Below are 22,349 nucleotides of genomic sequence, written 5' to 3'. Positions count from 1 at the left end.
GTCTGACACCCGGCAACTACGATCTCGGTAAAGAGTCTCCGACGGAGACTCTTTACCATGTGATCAGCCGTGTCCAATCACGGCTGATCACAGTGTAAATGGGAAGAGCCGGTGATCGGCTTTCCCTCACTCGCGTCTGTCAGACGCGAGTAGAGGAGAGCCGATCGGCTGCTCCTCTGACAGGGGGGGTCTGTGCTGATCGATTATCAGCACAGCCCCCCCGAGGATGCCCACACTGGACCACCAGGGACACCACTAGACCGCCAGGGAAAAGGTAATAACAATCCATAATCCTCCCTAGACCACCAGGGTGCCAGTCAGCACAATGGGTGCCAATCAGTGCCCATAATGGATGCCAATCAGTGGCCACAATGGGCATCACTGATTGGCATGCATTATTGTTTGGCACTGATTGGCATCCATTACTATAACACCGATGCCGCCTATGAGTGCCCACCTGTGCCGCCTATGAGTGCCCACCTGTGCCGCCTGAGTGCCCACCTGTGCCGCCTGAGTGCCCACCTGTGCCGCCTATGAGTGCCCACCTGTGCCGCCTATCCATGCCCACCTGTGCCGCCTATCTATGCCCACCTGTGCCGCCTATCTATGCCCACCTGTGCCGCCTATCCATGCCCACCTGTGCCGCCTATCCATGCCCATCCGTGCCGCCCATCCGTGCCAGCTATCAGTGCCAATTTGTGCCACCTATCAGTGTCCGTCCGTGTCGCCCATCCGTGTCGCCCATCCGTGTCGCCCATCCGTGTCGCCCATCCGTGCCGCCTATCAGTGCCACTTCATTGGTGCCACATTGGTGCCCATCAGTGCCACCTTATCAGTGCCCATCAGTGTAGCCCCATCAGTGCCCATCAGTGAAGGAGAAAACATACTTATTTACAAAGTTTTGAAACTGAAACAAAAAAAAACATTTTTTTTTTCAAAATTTTCAGGATTTTTTTATTTGTAGCGCAAAAAATAAAAACCGTAGAGGTGATCAAATACCACCAAAAGAAAGCTCTATTTGTGGGAAAAAAATGCTAAAAATTTCATTTGGGTACAGTGTAGCATGACCGCGCAATTGTCATTCAAAGTGCGACAGCGCTGAAAGCTCAAAATTGGTCTGGGCAGGAAGGTGTTTAAGTGCCCTGTATTGAAGTGGTTAACTTGAATAAAGCAGGGGAGAATTATAGCCTCTCTGTTGCTTTTATCACTGTCTGTGTTTCCATTGGAAAGATCTCCCGTCACTTCCTTTGAGGACAAGAACTGATGGAAAATCGCAGCAACAGGGCCACGGTCCTGGTGACACCCCCCCCCCCCCCCTTCCTATTTCTTCAATGTATGTTACAGGCAGAAAAAGTAAGTGATGATCTCCCCAGTGGGGTCACAGACAGAAAAAAACACACATTTTACTCACACACATTAAAGTGGCTCCTAAGTCTAAATGTTTTTCACCTTGATGCATTCCTTGGGTAGTATTACTAGTATTTCTATTAATGTATTACCTCCCTAAATACTTACCTGACTCCTCCACCGATCCAGAACTGCCCTGCCTGTAACAGCACTACTCCCTCTTCCTTCTCTCACAAGACAGACTGTGGGATAGACAGTTTGTAGGAGCCATAGACTTCTGTTGCTGTCAGTAAAATCCTATCACAAGGGAGCGGGGAGCATGGGGAGTGTGTCTATGGACACATGTAGCCAGGCTCAGGAGCAGCACAGGGCTTGCTATGGGAGCACACGCATAAAGAAGGAGTGGAGAGTGCTGGTGAAGGACCATTGCACAGAGCAGGTAAGTACAACATCGTTTTTTATTTTAGTAAAAAAATGAATTAAAAAAAGCAATCTTTACAATTACTTTAATGCAGAGGTGTCCAACCTTTTGACCCTCTTGGGCCACATTGGAAGAAGAGGATATCTCTTGGACCACACATAGAATACACTAATGCCGTGTACACACGGTTGGACTTTCCGGCAGAAAAAGTCAGATGGAATCATTTCATCGGATATTCTGATCGTGAGTGGGCTTCATTGGACTTTTTTTTTCAAAAATTCTGACGGACCTAGAAATAGAACATGTTTTAAATCTTTCTCGATGGAATCAATTCCTATCGGGAAAACCGTTCGTCTGTATGCTATTCTGACAGACCAGAAACAACACAAGGGCAGCTATTTGCTATTGGCTATTGAACTTCCTTTTTCTAGTCCCGTCGTATGTCATCACATTGTAAACAAACAGACTTTGGTGTGATCGTGTGTAGGCAAGTCCGTTTCAGCGGAACTCCATAGGAACTCCGTTGGAAAGACCATCAGAGTTTATTCTGACGGAAAACCCGGTCGTGTGTACGCGGCATACCAATAAGGATAGCTAATGGCTAGAAAAAGTCGGCCAGATCAAACGTTAACTTTATTTTTTTTTATATTTTTTATTACAAAAGTAAAAGAGGGCAATATAAAACTACACTGATAAATGAACACATCAGTATCTAATTCGATGGATCCAGCAGCATTTATCAATTAATTCTCAAGGTGCTCATCAGATATTTTAGTTTAGCTTTTCGTGTGCTTCATCCTTGCAAATAGTTGCTCACAAATATACAGTATCTCACAAAAGTGAGTACACCCCTCACATTTTTGTAGATATTTTATTATATCTTTTCATGTGACAACACTGAAGAAATTACACTTTGCTTTTAAAGTAGTGAGTACACAGCTTGTATAACAATGTAAATTTGCTGCCCTCTCAAAATAACTCAACACACAGCCATTAGTGTCTATACTGCTGGCAACAAAAGTGAGTACACCCCTAAGTGAAAATGTCCAAATCGTGCCCAATTAGCCATTTTCCCTCCCTGGTGTCATGTAACTTGTTAGTGTTACAATGTCTCAGGTGTGAATGGGGAGCAGGTGTGTTAAATTTGGTGCTCTAAGTAAAGATGGCCTAGGCTATAAGAAGATTGCCAAGACCCTGAAACTGAGCTGCAGCACAGTGGCCAAGATCACACAGCGGTTTAACAGGACAGGTTCCACTCAGAACAGGCCTCGCCATGGTTGACCAAAGAAGTTGAGTGCACATGCTCAGTGTCATATCCAGGGGATGTCTTTAAGAAATAGACGAATGAGTGCTGCCAGCATTGCTGCAGAGGTTGAAGGGGTGGGGAGTTAGCCTGTCAGTGCTCAGACCATATGCTGCACACTGCACCAAATTGGTCTGCATGCCTGTCATCCCAGAAGGAAGCCTCTTCTAGAGATGATGCACAAGAAAGTCTGCTGAAGACAAGTAGACTAAGGTCTGGAACCATGTGCTGTGGTCTGATGAAAGCAAGATAAACATATTTAGTTCAGATGGTGTCAAGCGTGCGTGGCGGCAACCAGGTAAGGAGTACAAAGACAAGTGTGTCTTGCCTGCAGTCAAGCATGGTGGTGGGAGTGTCATGGTCTGGGGCTGCAGGAGTGCTGCCGGCACTGGGGAGCTACAATTCATTGAGAGAACCATGAATGCCAACATGTTTTGTGACATACTGAAGCAGAGCCTGATCCCCTCCCTTTGGAAACTGGGCCGCAGGGCAGTATTCCAACATGGTAACGACCCCAAACACACCTCCAAAATGACCACTGCCTTGCTAAAGAAGCTGAAGGTAAAAGTGATGGACTGGCCAAGCGTGTCTCCAGACCTAAACCCTATTGAGCATTTGTGGGGCATCCTGAAATGGAAGGTGGAGGAGCTCTAATATGCATCAGCTCCGTGATGTCGTCATGGAGGAGTGGAAGAGGACTCCAGTGGCAACCTGTGAAGCTCTGGTGAACTCCATGCCCAAGAGGATTAAGGCAGTGCTGGAAAATAATGGTGGCCACACAAAATATTGACACTTTGGGCCCAGTTTGGACATTTTCACTTAAGGGTGTACTCACTTTTGTTGCCATCAGTTTAGACATTCAGGGATGTGTGTTGAGTTATTTTGAGGGGACAGCAAATTTACACTGTTATACAAGCTGTACACTCACTACTTTGCATTGTAGCAAAGCGTCATTTCTTTAGTGTTGTCACATGAAAAGATAGAACATTTACAAAAATGTGAGGGGTGTACTCGATTTTGTGAGAAACTGTAGGTGTTGCCGAAAACTGATGAAATTAATAAAGCTTGATAGTGAACAGTGGGATATTTTTCTTTCAGAATATAAAATGTATAAAGTTCAGTAAAAAGACACTGTCAATATTTTATTTTATTTTGCCGCATGTGTTTGCTAAGTGTAAACACATTTTTTACACAAAATGAAACAAAAAAAAGTAGTAGGGAGGGATATAACCCCTGTAAGGTTTATTTTTGCCATCTTTGTTCCATTTCAGAGATTTCCCATCACTTCCTGTCCCATAGCCAAACAGAAAGTGAGAGGAAATCCCTGCAAATGAAGGGAATTCCTCAGGGACCCCCAGGTCACCAGAACTAGTGTGCCCATTGAAAGATATCCCTTCTTTTACTTTTCTGGGGACGACCCAAAATTTGGGATTTTCTTTACTTTGACTTTCAATGATAATAGTAAACAGGACAAATAGTGAGAATGAATCTCCCTAATGGGGGGGGGGGGGGGGGGGCACAGACAGCAATAAAAACTGGCAGGCATTCTAATCCCTCTCTACTCTATCCAAAGCTAAAAAGAAATGTTGCCTTTAGTTATACTTTAAGTAAGTTTGCGATTTTGTGTTGGGCCACATTCATAGCGGTCTTCGGCTGCAGGTTGGACACCGAAGCTTTAATGTGTTTTAGCTTATTTTTTAAGGTTTGCATCCCACACTTTTTCATAGAGGCCACACTCAAATGAGAAAAGATAGAATGATTTTTTTCAATGTCCAGACTCTTTTACAGTAAATGATTCCAGCCGTTATGGGTGGGGGGGTATTACTTTGCAACAGGTTTAAAGTTGGACGTGTCAATGACTGTAGCAGGAACCACATCAGTAACCCAAGGTGCACTATAAAATGATTCAAGTAAATGTTTTTAGAAGTACTTTGTTGCTATATTAAAGTGAGTTGTGTTAGTCATGTTTCTGCTTTATATCTTATTTCCTATAATTTCCATTATCTTTCTGATCTGAAATGGTACAAGTCTGTGCTGACAGAACCCCAAGCCAGATCTTTATATGCTTTCTGATTGAATGAAAACAGCAACTGTAACCCAGGAGCAGCTAAGGGTTTCAAGAGAATAACTCCACTGATGTCAAGCAGCTCAAAACACTCATAATTCTATCTTGAAGCAGCTTTTTTTTGTTTATATCTTATGCATAATGTCCAAAGGATGAACTGATTTAAGATGGGCAGAAAAGACTAGTACTATAGTGCCAGATTTGCTGGTTGGAAGCTGAAGAGTGTGAAATTTGTTTGGGGGGGGGGGTCTTTCCTTGCAGCTTCTTTACACCTTTTCTGTCACTTTTTAAATAGCTATGTTTTTTCTTTTCTTCCTTCAGACTACTAATTAAGGGGAGTGGTTAATTGGTCACATGTGCTTCGGGTCCTATATAACTTTCAGTAGAACTCATCCTTGGGCTTGCCACCTTTTTGCTTGCTGGAACTCTGACTAAGCGGAACTTGACTAATGCCGCGCACACATGACCAGACTTTCCGTCGGAATGAACTCTGATGGACTTTTCGATGGAGTTCCGACGGAGTTCTGCAGAAACTGACTTGCCTACACACGATCACACCAAAGTCTAATTGTTTAACACGATGACGTACAAAGGGACTAGAAAAGGGAAGTTCAATAGCCAGCAGCTAATAGCTGCCCTTGCGTCGTTGTTGGTTGCATACAGAGGAGCTGTTTTCGGGATAGGAACTCGTTCTGGCGGAAAGATTTGAAACATGTTCTATTTCTAAAGTCCGTCAGATTTTTCAACAGAAAAAGGTCCGATGAAGCCCGATCGAATTGTCACGGCTTCGTTCTGTTTGATGTCGAAAAGTCCAGTCGTGTGTACACGGCATTAGTGGTACTTGACTAAGTGGTGATTTAAAAACCAGAGTTGAAAACAGGAGGTTATAACAGAAGTCTTCTAACCTGTAAGTAACATCTGAAATTTCCTCTTAGTAGTATTATTGTTGTAACTGATAAAATGTGTGCTAGCAAGATTTAAGCGGGTCTGTGCAGTGTACAGTGTGCCATGTGTATGGCCAGTAGGCATGAGTGATTCCCTGGTAAGGTTTGTCTTCTGGAAGCTACCTAAAATAAGTTCAGGTTTTGAATAGCAGGTCATTACATGGCATGAAGCTTATTTACTTTGCTCGTCTCCTGATTCCTTTAATTCCTTTAATCCATAATAAAATATAACAGAAGGTTGAGTTATTTTTCTTGAAATGAAGCACATAGTACTTTGATCCAGGTTACCAAAACTGGATGGGTACCAAGAAAGCAGTTTAACTTAAGGAAAGATATAAGAAAAGGAGGAGCTCAACATCAAAGGGGAAAAACCTCGTCAGTGACATGAATGAATTTGAAGGTCAGTAGAAAGGGGAAAATGTGGACATCAAATGAGAAAAGTAACACATATCTCTTGAGGGAATGGTAGTTCAAAAACAGCTGTGGGCGAGCACTATCGAAACACTTAGGATATATGAACCGCTGAGAACATGGAAGGTTCAGGTGAAATATATTAAGTGTAAAAACTTTGCTTAGTTTGGGACTATTAGGGCAGTGTCAGGGTGCTTTCTGTTTATAACACAGCTCTTCCACACTGACACATAGTGATGAATAAGTCTGAGGAACAACTTCAGATCTTTTTCATCATTAGTTTTTAGAATGTAGGAGAGATTATGGAAAGATCCCCAGACTCTGGTTTAACAATCAGTCCAGCTGTTATGCATCTGGTTTAGCACAAGATTAATGAAATAAAGCTCAGTAACAGTAATTTTTATTGGCAGAATATTTTATACAAACTAGTTCTAAATAAAGACAACAACATTAATCACCGAGCTTGACCCCCAATATTTATTCTGTTATCATACACGTATAGTAGACTGCAAGAAAGCAAGATATCTATATACAGTGCCTTAAAAAAGTATTCATATCCCTTGAAATTTTCCAAATTTTGTTACAACCAAAAACGTAAATGTATTTTACTTAGATTTTATGTGATATAAACCAACACAAAGTGGCACAAAATTCTGAAGTGGTAGGAAAATGGTAAATGATTTTTTAAATTGTTTTTACAAATAAATATCTGAAAAGTGTGGCGTGCATTTGTATTCATCCTCCTTTACTCTGATACCCCTAACTAAAATCTAGTGGAACCAATTACCTTCAGAAGCCACCTAGTTAGTAAATAGAGTCCACATGTGTGTAATTTAATCTTAGTATAAACACAGTTGTTCTGTGAAGCCCTCGGAGGTGTGTTAGAGAACCTTAGTCTGCAAATAGTATCATGAAGGCCAAGGAACACACCAGACAGGTCAAGGATAAAGTTGTTGAGAAGTTTAAAGCAGGGTTAGGGTCTAAAAAATATCCCAAGCTCTGAACATCTCACGGAGCACTGTTCAATCCATAATCCGAAAATTAAAAGGAGTATGGCACAACTGCAAACTTACCAAGACATGGCCGTCCACCTAAACTGACAGGCCGGGCAAGGAGAGCATTAAGCAAAGAAGCAGCAAAGACTCCCATGGTAACTCTGGAGGAGCTGCAGAGATCCACAGCTCAGGTGGAAGAATCTGTCCACAGGACAGCTATTAATCGTGCATTCCACAAATCTGGCCTTTATGGAAGAGTGGAAAGAAGAAAGTCATATTTGAAAGAAAGCCACAAGAATTCCCATTTGCAGTTTGCGAGAAGCCATGTGGAGGACACAGCAAACATGTGGAAGAAGGTGCTCTGGTCAGATGAGACCAAAATTTTACTATTTGGCCTAAAAACAAAACGCTGTGTGGTGGAAAACCAATGCTGCACATCACTCTGAGCACACCATCCCCACTGTGAAACATGGTGGTGGCAGCATCATGTTGTGGGATGCTTTTCTTCAGCAGGGGCAGGAAAGCTGGTCAGAGTTGATGGTAAGATAGATGGAGCCAAATACAGGGCAATCTTAGAAGAAAACCTGTTAGAGTCAATAAAAAACCTGAGACTGGGGTGGGGGTTCCTCTTCCAGCAGGAAAACAACCCTAAACATACAGCCAGAGCTACAATGGAATAGTTTAGATCAAAGCATGTCCATGTGTTACAATGGCCCAGTCAAAGTCCAGACCTAAATCCAATTGAGAATTTGTGGCAAGACTTAAAAAATTGCTGTTCACAGATGCTCTCCATCCAATCTGACAAAGCTATTTTGCAAAGAAGACTGGGCAACAATTTTCACTCTCTACATGTGCAAAGCTGGTAGAGACATCCCCAAAAAGACTTGCAGCTGTAATTGCAGCGAAAGGTAGTTCTACAAAGTATTCATTTGTAAAAAAAATGGAAAACCATTTATCATTTTTCTTCCACTTCGTAATTGTATGCCACTTGGTGTTGGTCTATCACATAAAATCCCAATAAATTAGTTTTTAGTTGTGACATGACAAAATGTGTGAATAGTTTTTCAAGGCACTGTATACCAATATGAATTATGTTACCACGATGAAATAAAATTGTAAAAATCATGCTAAAAAAAACCCACAAAAAATAGCAATAGCAAATAGCAAAAAAAATGTAAATGGTTAAAAGATCAGAAAAGGTACAGAAAATAGCATCATAATAATTATGTAATGATTGTTGTACTCAATTATGCTGCCAATATAACTGAATGGGATTTGCTTTATTGTGGTGCTAAAATTTGTACTAAGTGGGCATGGACAGTTGCTTTTTTAGATTCCATTCTTTTTCAGGAGGAGAATGTGGTGTGCGACCTAGAACTTAAAAGGCTTTGCCGATTCTCAGCTTTAACAAAGTAAAAAGGCGGGCGCATGGTACCCTGGTGTATTACAAAGTGATACTAACTGACATGATAAATTCTTGCGCATTTGTTGGCAACCCTGGCCAGATCATTTCCAACCCTACAACACTTGCATGTTTCCTAGAATTGTAACCTAATGCCGGGTGTTACTACACCCATAGCTATCCTCTGGGGTAGCGATGGCCTCCTTTTTTTTCCTTCTACCCCCCCCCCCCCACTTATCCCCTCTTTCCAGGAAAAGCAGAGAGGGCAGCCACCATAATGTGAAGCAGAGAGTATGGTCCACGTAGCTGCCCCTTTCAGGAACCTGGTCTGCTTCCCAACAAAGTAGGGCATTTTTAATAGAAAGAGATCGAGACCAGGAGCCACAATATATATGTAGGCATATCTTACATGCTTCCCTTGTGAGTACCAATGCTGTTAAGGACTTTGCCCCAAGTTCAGAAAAGCCCTTTGGGGACAGACATGACAGATTTTCCACCTTAAACTAACTGAGCACCCATGAAACTGTTATCACCTGAGTATTAGCAATTCTGAAGATGTTTGTTATGTTCAAACTTGCCTTAAGACACAAGGCAAAGGCAAATACTCTTACTGCACAAATACTCTTTGGGATGAAAACATTGCTTGTTAACAAGTTATATTAAAGTAATGCTGTTAAAACACAATCCGAACCCGACTGGACATTGCATGTCTGTAATTGACTGGGGTGAAGAGTGGGAGCGAGCAGAGAGTGGAAAAGATGTCATCATCATGGGCTCAGGTTTGGAATGGAGTAGTTGACCTTCTAATAGGTTACCACTGCTGTGGGTGCATGGGTTCTCCTTCTTTTGAAATGTGCCATAAACCTGGTGCCCTGCTCTCTCAAGGACCTCAGTGTTTAAGATCATGGTTGCTACTGGTGTGAAGAGAGGCTTCTCAAACTAAATGTTTCCCTGACAGCACTGAAGCTGTGTAGCTGTGAGCCATGAGCGAAAGAATATGTAAACTCAACATTTCATATTCCTGATATGTGCCTGATGTACCATTTACTTGTATGAATAAGTATCCTGTTCTCTTTGTATTGCTTCCCTGTGTGAAATCCCTGGTGTTCCTGCCAGTCCCTCTGCTTTCCTATTAAAAACTGACCGCATGAAGCAGCAGCTATGCTGGGAATTCTCCTCCAATAATCAGACTTGTCTTGACACCCCCCCCCCCCCCTCCCTCCCTGCATAGCCATTTCTGGGAAGTGCAGTGTGCTGCTGCTTCACCTCCCGCAGCTCTTATGCAGTTGAGCACAGAGGAAATGTAATCACTTATAAAAAAGGGAAAAAATACCTCTCTTAGCTGTTTGATAATGAAGCTAGCCCTCTGAGAAAAACTGGCTTAACAGCCTGATGGAAAGGGAGGTAACATGTTGGCATAAGTCATATCCCAGCCGCTAAGAGTAGCTGCCTTTCTTGTTTTATCTTAACACTTTTATATTGTGTTTTGAAACTGTTGAAGGAGGTAAGAAAAGCTAACATACAGCACTTGCTCTGATGAATCCTGCAACTTTTACAGCACGGTGAGCTAAGAGAGAATCTGGTGCGCCGTCAGTATGAGATGTTGTGTTTAAACGTAATTGTAGTATTTACATTTAACAAGAAGGGTTCCTTGTGCTGGTGGCTGCTCTCTTTGTTTAAATTTTCAGTCATCTCCCCCCTCCCACATACCCCCGCATCTGTAATCTTTGGGTACTTCGGGGTCTAACTACTTCCCGACCGCCCACTGCACATATACTGCGGCAGGGCGGCCCGCCTGTGTGAAACAATGTACCTGTATGTTGTTTGCATTTCCTGGCCTCTATCGCGCGCCGTCCACGGCCCATTCAGCAGGTTAGGTGGCTGCGATCATTCGGCAGAATGATAGAACGGAGGTCTGATCTTTGTAAACAAGGCAGACCATCGTTCTGTCACAGAGGAAAAGAGAGATTTGTTATTCCTACTGATCAGGAATGATTTCAGCATCCCCCACACCGTTAGAAAGCGCACATAGGGAACACATTTAACCCTTTGATTGCCCCTGATGTTAACCCCTTCCCTGCCAGTGACATTTATACAGTGTCAGTGCATTTTTTTAGCACTGATCACTGTATTGGTGTCACTGGTCCCCAAAAAGTGTCACTTAGTGTTCAATTTGACTGCTGCAATGTCGCAGTTCCGCAAAAAAATGCTGATCACCACCATTACTAGAAAAAAATAAAATAAAATAAAAAAGTCCCAAAATCTATCCCATAGTTTGTAGCAGCGATAACTTTTGCGCAAACCAATAAATATACACTAATTAGGATTTTTTTTACCAAAAATATGTAGCAGAATACAAATTGGCCTAAATTGATGAAGAAATTTGAATTTTTAAATTTTTTCTTATTGGATATGTTTTATATCGGAAAGTAAAAAATATTGCATTTTTTTCAAAATTGTTGCTCTTTTTTGTTTTATAGCGCAAAAAATAAAAAACACAGAGGTGATCAAATACCACAAAAAGAAAGCTCTATTCGTGGGAATAAAAGGATATCAATTTTGTTTGGGTACAACATCACACAATCACGCAATTGTCAGTTAAAGTAATGCAGTGCCCTATCACAAAAAATGGCCTGGTCGTTAAAGAGGAAGTCCAGCCCTCCACGAAAAAAATAAAAGTCAGCAGCTACAAATACTGCAGCTACTGACTTTTAATATAAGAACACTTACCTGTCCAGGGAGCCCACAATGTCGGCACTGCGGCCGATCTTTGGATCAGCTGTCGGGTTCAGCTGCTGCCATTCCCGGTAAGGGAACCCGGCAGTGAAGCCTTCGGGCTTCACCGTCGGTTCCCTACTGCACATGCACGAAGCGTGCTGCGCCTTCTAATTGGTTCGGTGGCAGAGGAAAGAAGGAGGAGCTGACCTCCTGGAAGACTGGCTACTGCCCAGTCTCCTGGAAGTGGGAAACAGTACCTGTCAAAAACAGATACCTGTTCCCCCCTGAAAGATGCCAAATGTGCCACCGAAGGGAAGGAGTAAACGCATAAGAGGAAGATATACTTTTGAATGGAACTCCACTTTAAGGGGGTAAATCCTTCTGGGGCTGAAGTGGTTAATATAAGCCGCTGGCCCATAGGCAATCATCAAAAATGTCGACTATGCCCCCCTCCTTCATTTAAAAAAAAAACGGTACTATAGCCTCCTGCAATGAAAAGTGTTTTTATGAATGGAGGAGGCAGACTTTCATTATTATTATTATTATTATATAGCACCAACAGTTTGAGCAGATAGATCACAATCATTACTAAATCATTACTAAAATTGTGCCATTTGTTTTTTTGCTGAAAGTAATGGCTTTCTTCTGGTCACTCTGCCATAAAGCCCAACTCTATGGAGCATACGGCTTATTGTCGTCCTATGTACAGGTACTCCAATCTCTGCTGTGGAACTCTGCAGCTTCTCCAGGGTTAGCTTAGGTGTCTGTGCTGCCTCTCTGCTCAATGCCCTCCTTGCCCGGTCCGTGAGTTTTGGTGTGCGGCCATCTCTTGGTAGGTTTGCTGTTACGCCATGTTATTTCCATTTAGTTATGATAGATTTGATGGTGCTCCTAGGAATCATCAAAGATTTGGATATTTTTTTGTAACCTAATCCTGACTTGTACTTCTCAACAACATTGTCCCTTACTTGTTTGGGAAGTTCCTTGATCTTCGTGGCAGTGTTTGGCTAGTAGTGCCTCTTGCTTAGGCGTTGCAGCCTCTGGGGCCTTTCAAAAAGGTGTGTATATGTAATGACAGATCATGTGACACTTAGATTACACACAGGTGGACATCATTTCACTAATTATGTGATTTCTGAAGGTAATTGGTTGCGCCAGAGCTTTTTATGGGCTTCATAACAAAGGGGGTGAATACAAACGCACATGCCAATCATCAGTTTTTTATTTCTGAAAAATAGTTTTATGTATATATTTTCCTAATTTTACTTCACCAACTTAGACTATTGTGTTCTGATCCATCACATAATTCAGATTAAAAAAAAATTGAATTGAACTAAAGGCTGTAATGTAACAAAATAGGTAAAAACCCAAGGGGGGGGGGTGAATATTTTTGCAAGGCACTGTATACAGTACCTGTGCAGTTCATTTTAAGTTGCACCCCAACACACTATACCAACGCGCCATTAACCCTCCTGTGTTGTAGCACAGCATGCAATGTGGTGTGCTACACTGGAAAAGAAAGTGCAGGTGCTATTCTTGGCCCATTGTGGTGTGTCAGTCACTGCACTGAAATGCACAGGTATGAAGGGGGCCTAAGTGAATGATATGTAGTTTGCTAAAGTACTATACATAATAAACAATTAAAAAAAAACACTGTTTTCATCTTTTTCTCATTATTAGTTGCATCTCAGCACAGCCAATTTCTTGTCTACATGCACTTATTCAAGCAACGGTTGCATGGCATTTCTCAGGGTAGGTTTCCTGATGCTGTCAACAGTGGACTATGCATTGCTTCTCCATCAGAACACCACATGACAAGGTGACAGGACAGGATCACAGCTGGGAGATCAGAGCACTGTCACCCTACATCAGGAAGTGCCTAATCAAGGACTTTCATGGCAGGATCGCCAGGTATTATTTCAATAAAAACAATAAAAGCTGAATAAAAATAAAAAAAATTGAAAAACACTTTGAAATGACATTAACATGTTGAAGCATGACATTTATTTTAATAACACTTAATTCTACATTATCCTTTAGGATAGATTCTCATACACCAGGCGTCTCCAAACCTTCTAAATAAAGGGCCAGTTTACTATCATGCAGACTTTAGGAGAGCCGCACTGTGCCCAGTTGGTATAAACAATGTCCCATCTTTGGAATCACGGGGAAAAATAGTTCCCCCTTGTTGGTGCCAGTGGGGGGAATAGTGCCCCCTTGTTGGTGTCAGTGGGGGGAATAGTGCCCAATTGTTGGTGTCAGTGGGGGGAATAGTGCCCAATTGTTGGTGTTAGTGGGGGGGGAATAGTGCCCAATTATAAAAGTAATATACACAGGTCTCACGAGACCAGACCGCACTATGGGGGTACTGCTAGGCACGGTATAAATTAACACTAAGAACGGTGTCGCCACCCCTGTATCTTGCAGTCCTAAAAAAGATCGCAAGTAAAGGCAAAGATCAAATAATTAGATTAGGAGGGGCCAGGCGCTACCTGTAGTGTCTCAGACGGGATGTACACAAATATGTGTAAAAGCATACGTATATAACCCCACATACAACACCATCAACTAAAGAAATGCCAATAAAAAATTACCAATAAAAAATTGGGGGTAAAACCCCTCACCAAGCTATAAATAATTGAAAGAAAGGAGTGAACAGAGCAACTAAACACGGTGTTATGACTGTGCCCCAAAGATGTATGGTAAATGCAGTATACAATAAGGTAATAAATGCCTAGAGGATGAGTAAATGTGTCACACACATGTAAACCACTGTTATCAACTTATATAGCCACGTCCTCAGTTCACAGATAACGGATATCACTCAACATCAAATATATAAATGTGTAAGGTGCAAGCTTATATGTAAATAGTTGTGTATTTAAACAGAGACTGCTAGGTGATATACGGATGTATGGTGAAGGCCACTGAATATCAATAAGGGCCACGGAATGTGCAAATATACAAAAATGTGCAAAAAATTACAAGGTAAACTCATACATGTGCAATGAGTGCAAAAAGTGTGCAAAAACTGCAAAAAATGTGCAAAAATGTGTGCTAGAAAAATATATATACTAAAAATACAAAATATTGTGCAAACGGCCAAATCATAAAGGGAAGGACCACTACCAAGCAAAAAAAGGGGATGATAATAACTTAGATAAAATCCATGGGTAAGTGCATATATACTCCAAATAAAGTCCTTTAGAATACAGTCCACAACAGATGAGAAAATATATATGTATCTTCAGATTCTTCAGTGAATATAACATAAAAGTGACTGGTGTGCAGATAAAATTCAGGTGACTTCCGTGCTCACCCCCTCGGCTCCCCACTCACCAGAACTTTAAGCCCACACAGGGCAATCAAGCCTGTAGATCTCAAATGGCAGGAGCTGATCCACAAAAGGAAGATCCAGGGGGAAGCGATTATCCACTCTCTTCTAAAGAGCAAAAAGAGGAAAAAACAGAGAAAAAAAGGGGAGTTTTTTTGTTTGTCCACCTTTTCTAAGAAATCAGCTTGTGTGATCCAAGGTGCTTCTAAATAGAGCAGGTATAGGCAGGGTGAAGCTCCTAAATATAAGTAGCTCTGCCGTGGGGTCACTGTAAGGTTAGCTCCCGACCGTGGCTTCCCAGATAGAACTCCTAAGCTTCTGGTGCTATCGGGGGGTATCTCCCTCCAGGGCGAACCCAGCTGATAGTCCCGGTGAGGAGTAAGAAAATCCGACACACTTACGAGGAGGATAAGCGTGCGTTCCACCCTGCGTTCCACCTGTGCTCAGTAAACTTCCGGAAGTGGTGTGCGTGATTACGTTAGGCGCGTTTCGTCATAGGACGTCTTCAGCGCTGATTTCTTAGAAAAGGTGGACAAACAAAAAAACTCCCCTTTTTTTCTCTGTTTTTTCCTCTTTTTGCTCTTTATTTTCTATTTTTATTTTTATTTTTTATATTTTTTTATATATATTTTTTATAGTGTCTAAATAATGTTTTTGTGATTACCCCAATCATAAGACTTTGACTACGTATATGAACTGGGATTGTACTTGTATGTATATCCACCTAGGGGTTATGTCATTCTGATTGATTTTTTATCAATAAAGCTTATGTTTTTAAAAAAACACTACTTTTTTGGAGACCTGGAATCACTACACTATGAGGTCCCCCCTTTTTTCTTTCTGAGGATACTTCAATCTACCAACACCAGCCCTCCTTACATACCAAGAAAGGAGAAGAGAGTGGATAATCGCTTCCCCCTGGATCTTCCTTTTGTGGATCAGCTCCTGCCATTTGAGATCTACAGGCTTGATTGCCCTGTGTGGGCTTAAAATTCTGGTGAGTGGGGAGCTGAGGGGGTGAGCACGGAAGTCACCTGAATTTTATCTGCACACCAGTCACTTTTATCTGTTGTGGACTGTATTCTAAAGGACTTTATTTGGAGTATATATGCACTTACCCATGGATTTTATCTAAGTTATTATCATCCCCTTTTTTTGCTTGGTCCTGGTCCTTCCCTTTATGATTTGGCCGTTTGCACAATATTTTGTATTTTTAGTATATATATTTTTCTAGCACACATTTTTGCACATTTTTTGCACTTTTTGCACATTGCACACTTTTTGCACTCATTGCACATGTATGAGTTTACCTTGTAATTTTTTGCACATTTTTGTATATTTGCACATTCCGTGGCCCTTATTGATATTCAGTGGCCTTCACCATACATCCGTATATCACCTAGCAGTCTCTGTTTAAATACACAACTATTTACATATAAGCTTGCACCTTACACATTTATATATTTGATGTTGAGTGATATCCGTTATCTGTGAACTGAGGACGTGGCTATATAAGTTGATAACAGTGGTTTACATGTGTGTGACACATTTACTCATCCTCTAGGCATTTATTACCTTATTGTATACTGCATTTACCATACATCTTCGGGGGAAACAGTCATAACACCGTGTTTAGTTGCTCTGTTCACTCCTTTCTTTCAATTATTTATAGCTTGGTGAGGGGTTTTACCCCCAATTTTTTATTGGTAATTTTTTATTGGCATTTTTCTAGTTGATGGTGTTGTATGTGGGGTTATATACGTATGCTTTTACACATATTTGTGTACATCCCGTCTGAGACACTACAGGTAGCGCCTGGCCCCTCCTAATCTAATAGTGCCCAATTGTTGGTGTCAGTGGGGGGAATAGTGCACAATTGTTGGTGTCAGGGAAGGGAATAGTGCCCCATTGTTGGTGTTAGGGGGAGGAATAGAGTCCAATTGTTGGTGTTAGTGGCAGAAATATTGCCTCAAGGGCCAATAAAGGCAAGCAAAGGGCCACATCCAGCCCCCGGGTGGCAGTGGAGAACAATGTCCTAAACCTTGGACATTGGAAAACTCAAGGCCTGTATAGAATGTAAGTTGCGTGGCCGCCCAAGGCTTCATTTGCATGGGCGTTTAGCCAAGCTACAAATCCCAGAGGCAAGAATCTGATGATTCCTGCGGCTGGGATATACAGCTGCGTGCGGATAGCTGTGGCCCAACCTTGTACAGTGCAATGACAGGCTTTTGGTGCTCACAGCTGTTCAAGACTGCGCAGCCAGCAATTACCTGCACTTTGTGTGCTTCCAGTCACAATTACCACAGGTAATCGCTGGCTGCATGAATAGTTGCGAATAGCTGCAGCTGCTGACAACCTGTCATTGCACTGTACCAGGTCGGGGCCGCAGCTTTCCGCACACAGCTGTCAATCGCAGTTGCAGGAATCAGCAGAGTCTTGCCTCTGGGATTCATACTATGGCTATGTTGGTAGTAGTAACACCCTTGCAAACGGAGCCTAACATATGCTACTATACCAGTGATGGCGAACCTTGGCACCCCAAATGTTTTGGAACTACATTTCCCATGAAGCTCATGCACTCTGCAGTGTAGTTGAGCATCATGGGAAATGTAATTCTAAACCTTCTGGGGTGCCAAGGTTCACCATCACTGTACTATACTGTACAGTGTACTTGAGAGAGGTATGTGAGTCCCTGCACCATGGAAATGTATCTTCCAATCTAATGTCCCTAGCACGGCCACCATTTTATTTTATTATTTATTTTTACAATTGTACATAGAAAGCATTGCACCATTCATGTTAGTATCTTGTTCAGGGGAGGTGACAACTTACTGTAGATATATCTACCATAATTACACAGCTACACAAAGGCAATTTAGATAAAGGAATAATATTACTGATTTGTTTTTAGATTGTAAAAGGCAAATGGAGCATGTGAAGGAATGCCACTGAAATCCAATGACACAAACACATTCCAAAGAGTGTCCTAATTGGAGGACTTGATGTAATTATATTGCAATACATTCCAGGCAGATATAAAAAGACCGAAATGAATGCAGTTCTGTACTTGGAACTATGCAATTGAATGTATTCACTTTAATTGCAAGCACTTTAAGTGCCTGAATATGACTTGATATTAGCCTTTTGCAATCCCTGCACAGCAGAGTGCAGACTAGGGGAGCCAATCAGTTGCGTTGCAGTGCGCATGTGCTAACATGGAATGTTCTAATAGGAAGAAAGAGCAGAGTGACTCATCAGTGTGTTGCTTCTCTTTTCACTGCCCAGTTAGGAAAAAAATAAAAAGTCAGCAGCTACAAATACTGCTACTGACTTTTTTAATACAAGAAACCTGTCCAGGGAGCCCGCAATGTCGGCACTGCAGCCGATCCTCAGATCGGCTGTCGGGTGCAGCCGCTGCCATTCCTGGTAAGGGAACCTGGCAGTTGTTCCTGACCAGGAACAACACCTTTAAGTGTTACTGAACTACAGCAAAACAAAAAAAACAAAAAAAATAAATAAGACTAGGGTGTTCATTGTAGCATTTTATCTGTATTTAATTGTCTGTAGTTCAAATTTAGACCCATTGCTCCACTGAAGATGTCTCCCTAGTTATTGCTTAGATGTCAGTGTGTTAGAGAACAAGCAGGCCCCCAAAAAAAATTCAGCCCAGGAAACCCCGGTGGCTGCATCTGCCAATAATACATACTTTTTTGGCACTTGTACCTACAGGTAAGCTTATAATAAGGCTTACCTGTACGTACTGTGAATATCTCCTAAACCTGAACGGTTTAGGAGAAATTCACACTGCATGCAGCCGGTGACAGCATACCCGTGCTATCCCTTCAAAGCTCCATGCCGCAGTCCGTGCATGCAGAAATGATGTAATCGTAGCACAGCCAATCAGATGGCCAGAGGAGACAAACCCAGAGGGAAGACTGGGTAAAGATGGACAAACCGATATTCCTATCGCACGCGTTCCTGGTATTTGTGGCTCATAAAGTAGTGGGTGCTGCAGCGATTACCAGTTAAGTCCTGGAAACATCAAATGAGAGTACATATTTGCCAGCACACCAAGGATCGGCAATTTTCGCCCAAAAGGTTTAATGGAAAGAATCACATCACAAAAGAAAGTGCAACGTTTTGGAGCCGCTCAGGACCCCTTTGTCACACTCCGGAACGATGGGGCACTATTCCCCCCACTGACACCAACAATAGGGCACTATTCCCCCCACTGACACCAACAATTGGGCACTGTGACCCCATCGTTGGTGTCAGTGGGGGGAAGAGTGCCCCATCGTTGGCATATAGTGTCTACAAAAAAGGGGATAGATGTATGGCATTTTTATTATAAATTATTATTTATTTTTTTGTAATTGCGGCGGTCTGTGATTTTTTATCGTGACTGCGACTTTGCTGCGAACACATCGGACACTTTTGACACTATTTTGGGATCAGTGACATTTATACAGTGATCAGTGCTATAAAAATGCATTGATTACTGTGTAAATTACACTGGCGGGGAAGGGGGTTAAACACTAGGGAGCGATCAAGGGGTAAATGTGTTCCCTCGCTGTGTTTTAACTGTAGGGGGGATGGGCTCACTAGAACATGACAGAGATCACTGCTCCCGTTCACTGGGAGCAGTAGATCCCTGTCATGTTGCTAAGCAGAACAGGGAAATGCCTTGTTTACATAGGCATCTCCCCGTTCTGCCTCTTCATGTCACGATCGCGGGCCAACGGCGGACATCGAGTCCACAGGCACGCTCAGGTGCATGCCCACTACCGATTTAAAGGGGATGTACAGTTGAGCCTATTTGCACAGCCGTGCCATTGGGCCCATGGGCATCGTCATGCGTGGTCAGTAAGCAGTCAACATGTACATTATGCATTTAATAAATAAAGACAGCCAACTCTAATGTCCGCTGCTCCATTTCACCTACTCACTCCTGAAACAATGCAACAAGTTAAATTATGCTTTCTACAACCCAGACGTGTTTAAAATTGCCAGCGTATTAGGTAATCAATTTATATGATTGAACATAAATTCATTTTATTAGGAAATAAACAATGTTTCTTCTAGCATTCCGAATACATCTATATATAAGTTCAAAAACAATCCACTAGGTGGCAGAATTTATCTAGTTTGTATATAAGATGCACAGGAAAAGTTTGCTGCTCAAAAGTTGTATTGAAATACTTTATTCCAAACATGGTACATTTGTTTTCTGATGTATAAAATAGCAGATTGAAATGCTAAATGCTTATTCCTGTATTTTAGTAACGTGCCTACAAAATAATTCTCCAAAATATTTAGCCAAAAGACAATTTTCCAACACCTCCTGTCACAGAAGATCACAAAGAAAGAAATACTTCCAAAAGGGTGAGTTAAGTGTATATTAGACTTCAGATTAGCAAAAAGGTGAAAATCTGCTTTTGGTTAAGTGGACTTTTTTTTTTTCTTAATTTTTTTTTATTTTTTTGAATAATCACTTGTAAATGAATTTAAACATTGCATGTGTTTGTATAACTTAGCAGTCTGTATATGTTCATAACATGACTTACTAAAAACGATTGGATTTAGGCTTGATGTATTACCCTGCGCTTGGCGTGTGGTGTCGTGTGAATCCTGTTTTGAAGTTGGGCCAGCATGCCATTAAAATGACATTAAACATGGTCTCAATGTAAACATGAGCACATTTGTTAGTTCTTACTGTACCCCTGGGCTGTGTATAAAGCTGCAACCTATTTGGAAAGCTTCATAAAACCCTGTAACTTTGTGCATGAAGTTGTTAGGCGTTATCTGTGCTCCATTAACCGACATGGTTGTGTATGTGGAATCGGCAATTATTTTCTGACAATTTGACATGAAGAATTCCCCGTGCTCAGAGATGATCAAAGAGTTCATTGCAGCTAACATCAACATAATCTCTGATCTAAAGCTGAGATAAGTTTGGAAGTTCTCTGATCAAGGAACATACTCTTATGATTAGAGTTTTTCTCAGCATATGCACGACTTATAAACTAAACATTTAAAAAAAAAAATCTGGTTCTCCTATCTATTAATAAAAAAAAAAAATCTGGTGACTATGGGGGGTTATTTACAAAATCTGGCGCAACTCTGCATGGAAACCAATCAGCTTCCAGGTTTTATTGTCAAAGCTTAACTGAACAAGCTGTAGTTAGAAGCTGATTGGCTATCATGCACGGCTGCACCAGATTCTGAGTGCACCAGTTTTAGTAAATCTACCCCTATATGTGTTATTTAACTTCCAAACACAAAACCGATAAAGAAATGCGTCTTCTTACCTTGGACACGTGAAGTATTTCATGGTACTCTTTTCCACCTTGCAGCCTGAAGCCCCAGGGTGCTCCTCCGCTCATTGTAACACAGATATAATCCCCAGTGCCCATTTTCTTTAGCCGCTACTAATTCCTTTTCTGGTGGTGAGAAAAAGTTTTCCAAAGTTCAACCTGAACTGATGTATTTTGGTTCAGAGAGCAACCAGGTCTGAGCCTGCACAGCCCCACTCAGATGCTTATGGCACATTGAAATGTGGATATTGAGGAGGATGGAAGAGATGTAGAGAACTCCAAGGATCAGCCCACTGCATCGTCATTGGGATAGCTCCATCCTCCAGCCCCTGGGAAAAGCATCAGTGTTCTTTCTTCAAACTATTAACACCAGCCCACTCATGCAGATTCTTCTTTAATAAGAGCAAAGGGATCTTTGGATTTGGCAGAAACAACACTATTGAGCAATACGTACGTTAGCGGGAAATATTCCATTACATTAATAACATAATAAATGAGAAAAAAACAACACATTTCTTTAATAAAACTTTGTGGTAGTACTGTAAAGATAATACGAATGATTCTGCCAGCACAACTTAATACGGTTCACCGTGGTGATAGTCAAGTAGTGATAAAGGAAGTTCTAAAGGAAACCTGCCACTACAGATCATTGCTGATTTCATTCTAAAAATACCAGCCACATGGCCGTTATGCTGATCCTTTAGCTGTGTTACATTCTGTGTCAGTGCGCAAATTAATAATAATAAACAGGGCTTTTTTTTCAGTGGAAACGCAGTTCTGGCACCTCCAGCACTTAATATATGTAATGGTAAGGGGTGCTGGGGTGTGCTGGAGAGTCTACTGAAGCTGGCTGCTGGGGGTTCTATTGTTCCTGGAGGGGATCTTTGTTTGCATGGCAGAGGTCTATTATTGTTGCTGGGGGGGTAGTTGTTGCTGAAAAAGATCTACTGTTGAGGGAGGGGGTCTATTGTTGCTGGCTGTTGGGGGATCTATTGTAGCTGGGGGCTTTTATTTTTACGTGGCAGTGTGGTATTATTGGGGAGGTCTATTGTTGCTGGTGGGGGAACTATTGTTGTAGGTTGGCCTTATGTTGCT

At 41.8% G+C, this 22,349-nt stretch overlaps 1 protein-coding gene across 1 annotated transcript in view; it reads right to left on the bottom strand.

Annotated features, from left to right (window-relative positions):
- Positions 1-21,494, bottom strand: part of SYNPO2 (synaptopodin 2) — a 355,380-nt gene extending 333,886 nt beyond the window's left edge. The window contains exon 1 of the mRNA XM_077476817.1: positions 21,249-21,494. Coding sequence (XP_077332943.1) covers positions 21,249-21,353 — 105 coding nt within the window. The 5' untranslated portion in view covers positions 21,354-21,494. The remainder of the gene's footprint in view (positions 1-21,248) is intronic.
- Positions 21,495-22,349: the final 855 nt, after the last annotated feature.

Source organism: Lithobates pipiens, unplaced genomic scaffold (assembly GCF_037356315.1).
Source record: "Lithobates pipiens isolate NorthernLeopardFrog02 unplaced genomic scaffold, aLitPip1_a1.2 Scaffold_13, whole genome shotgun sequence".
Taxonomy (NCBI): domain Eukaryota; kingdom Metazoa; phylum Chordata; class Amphibia; order Anura; family Ranidae; genus Lithobates; species Lithobates pipiens.
This window is presented reverse-complemented; position numbering and strand designations above follow the sequence as displayed.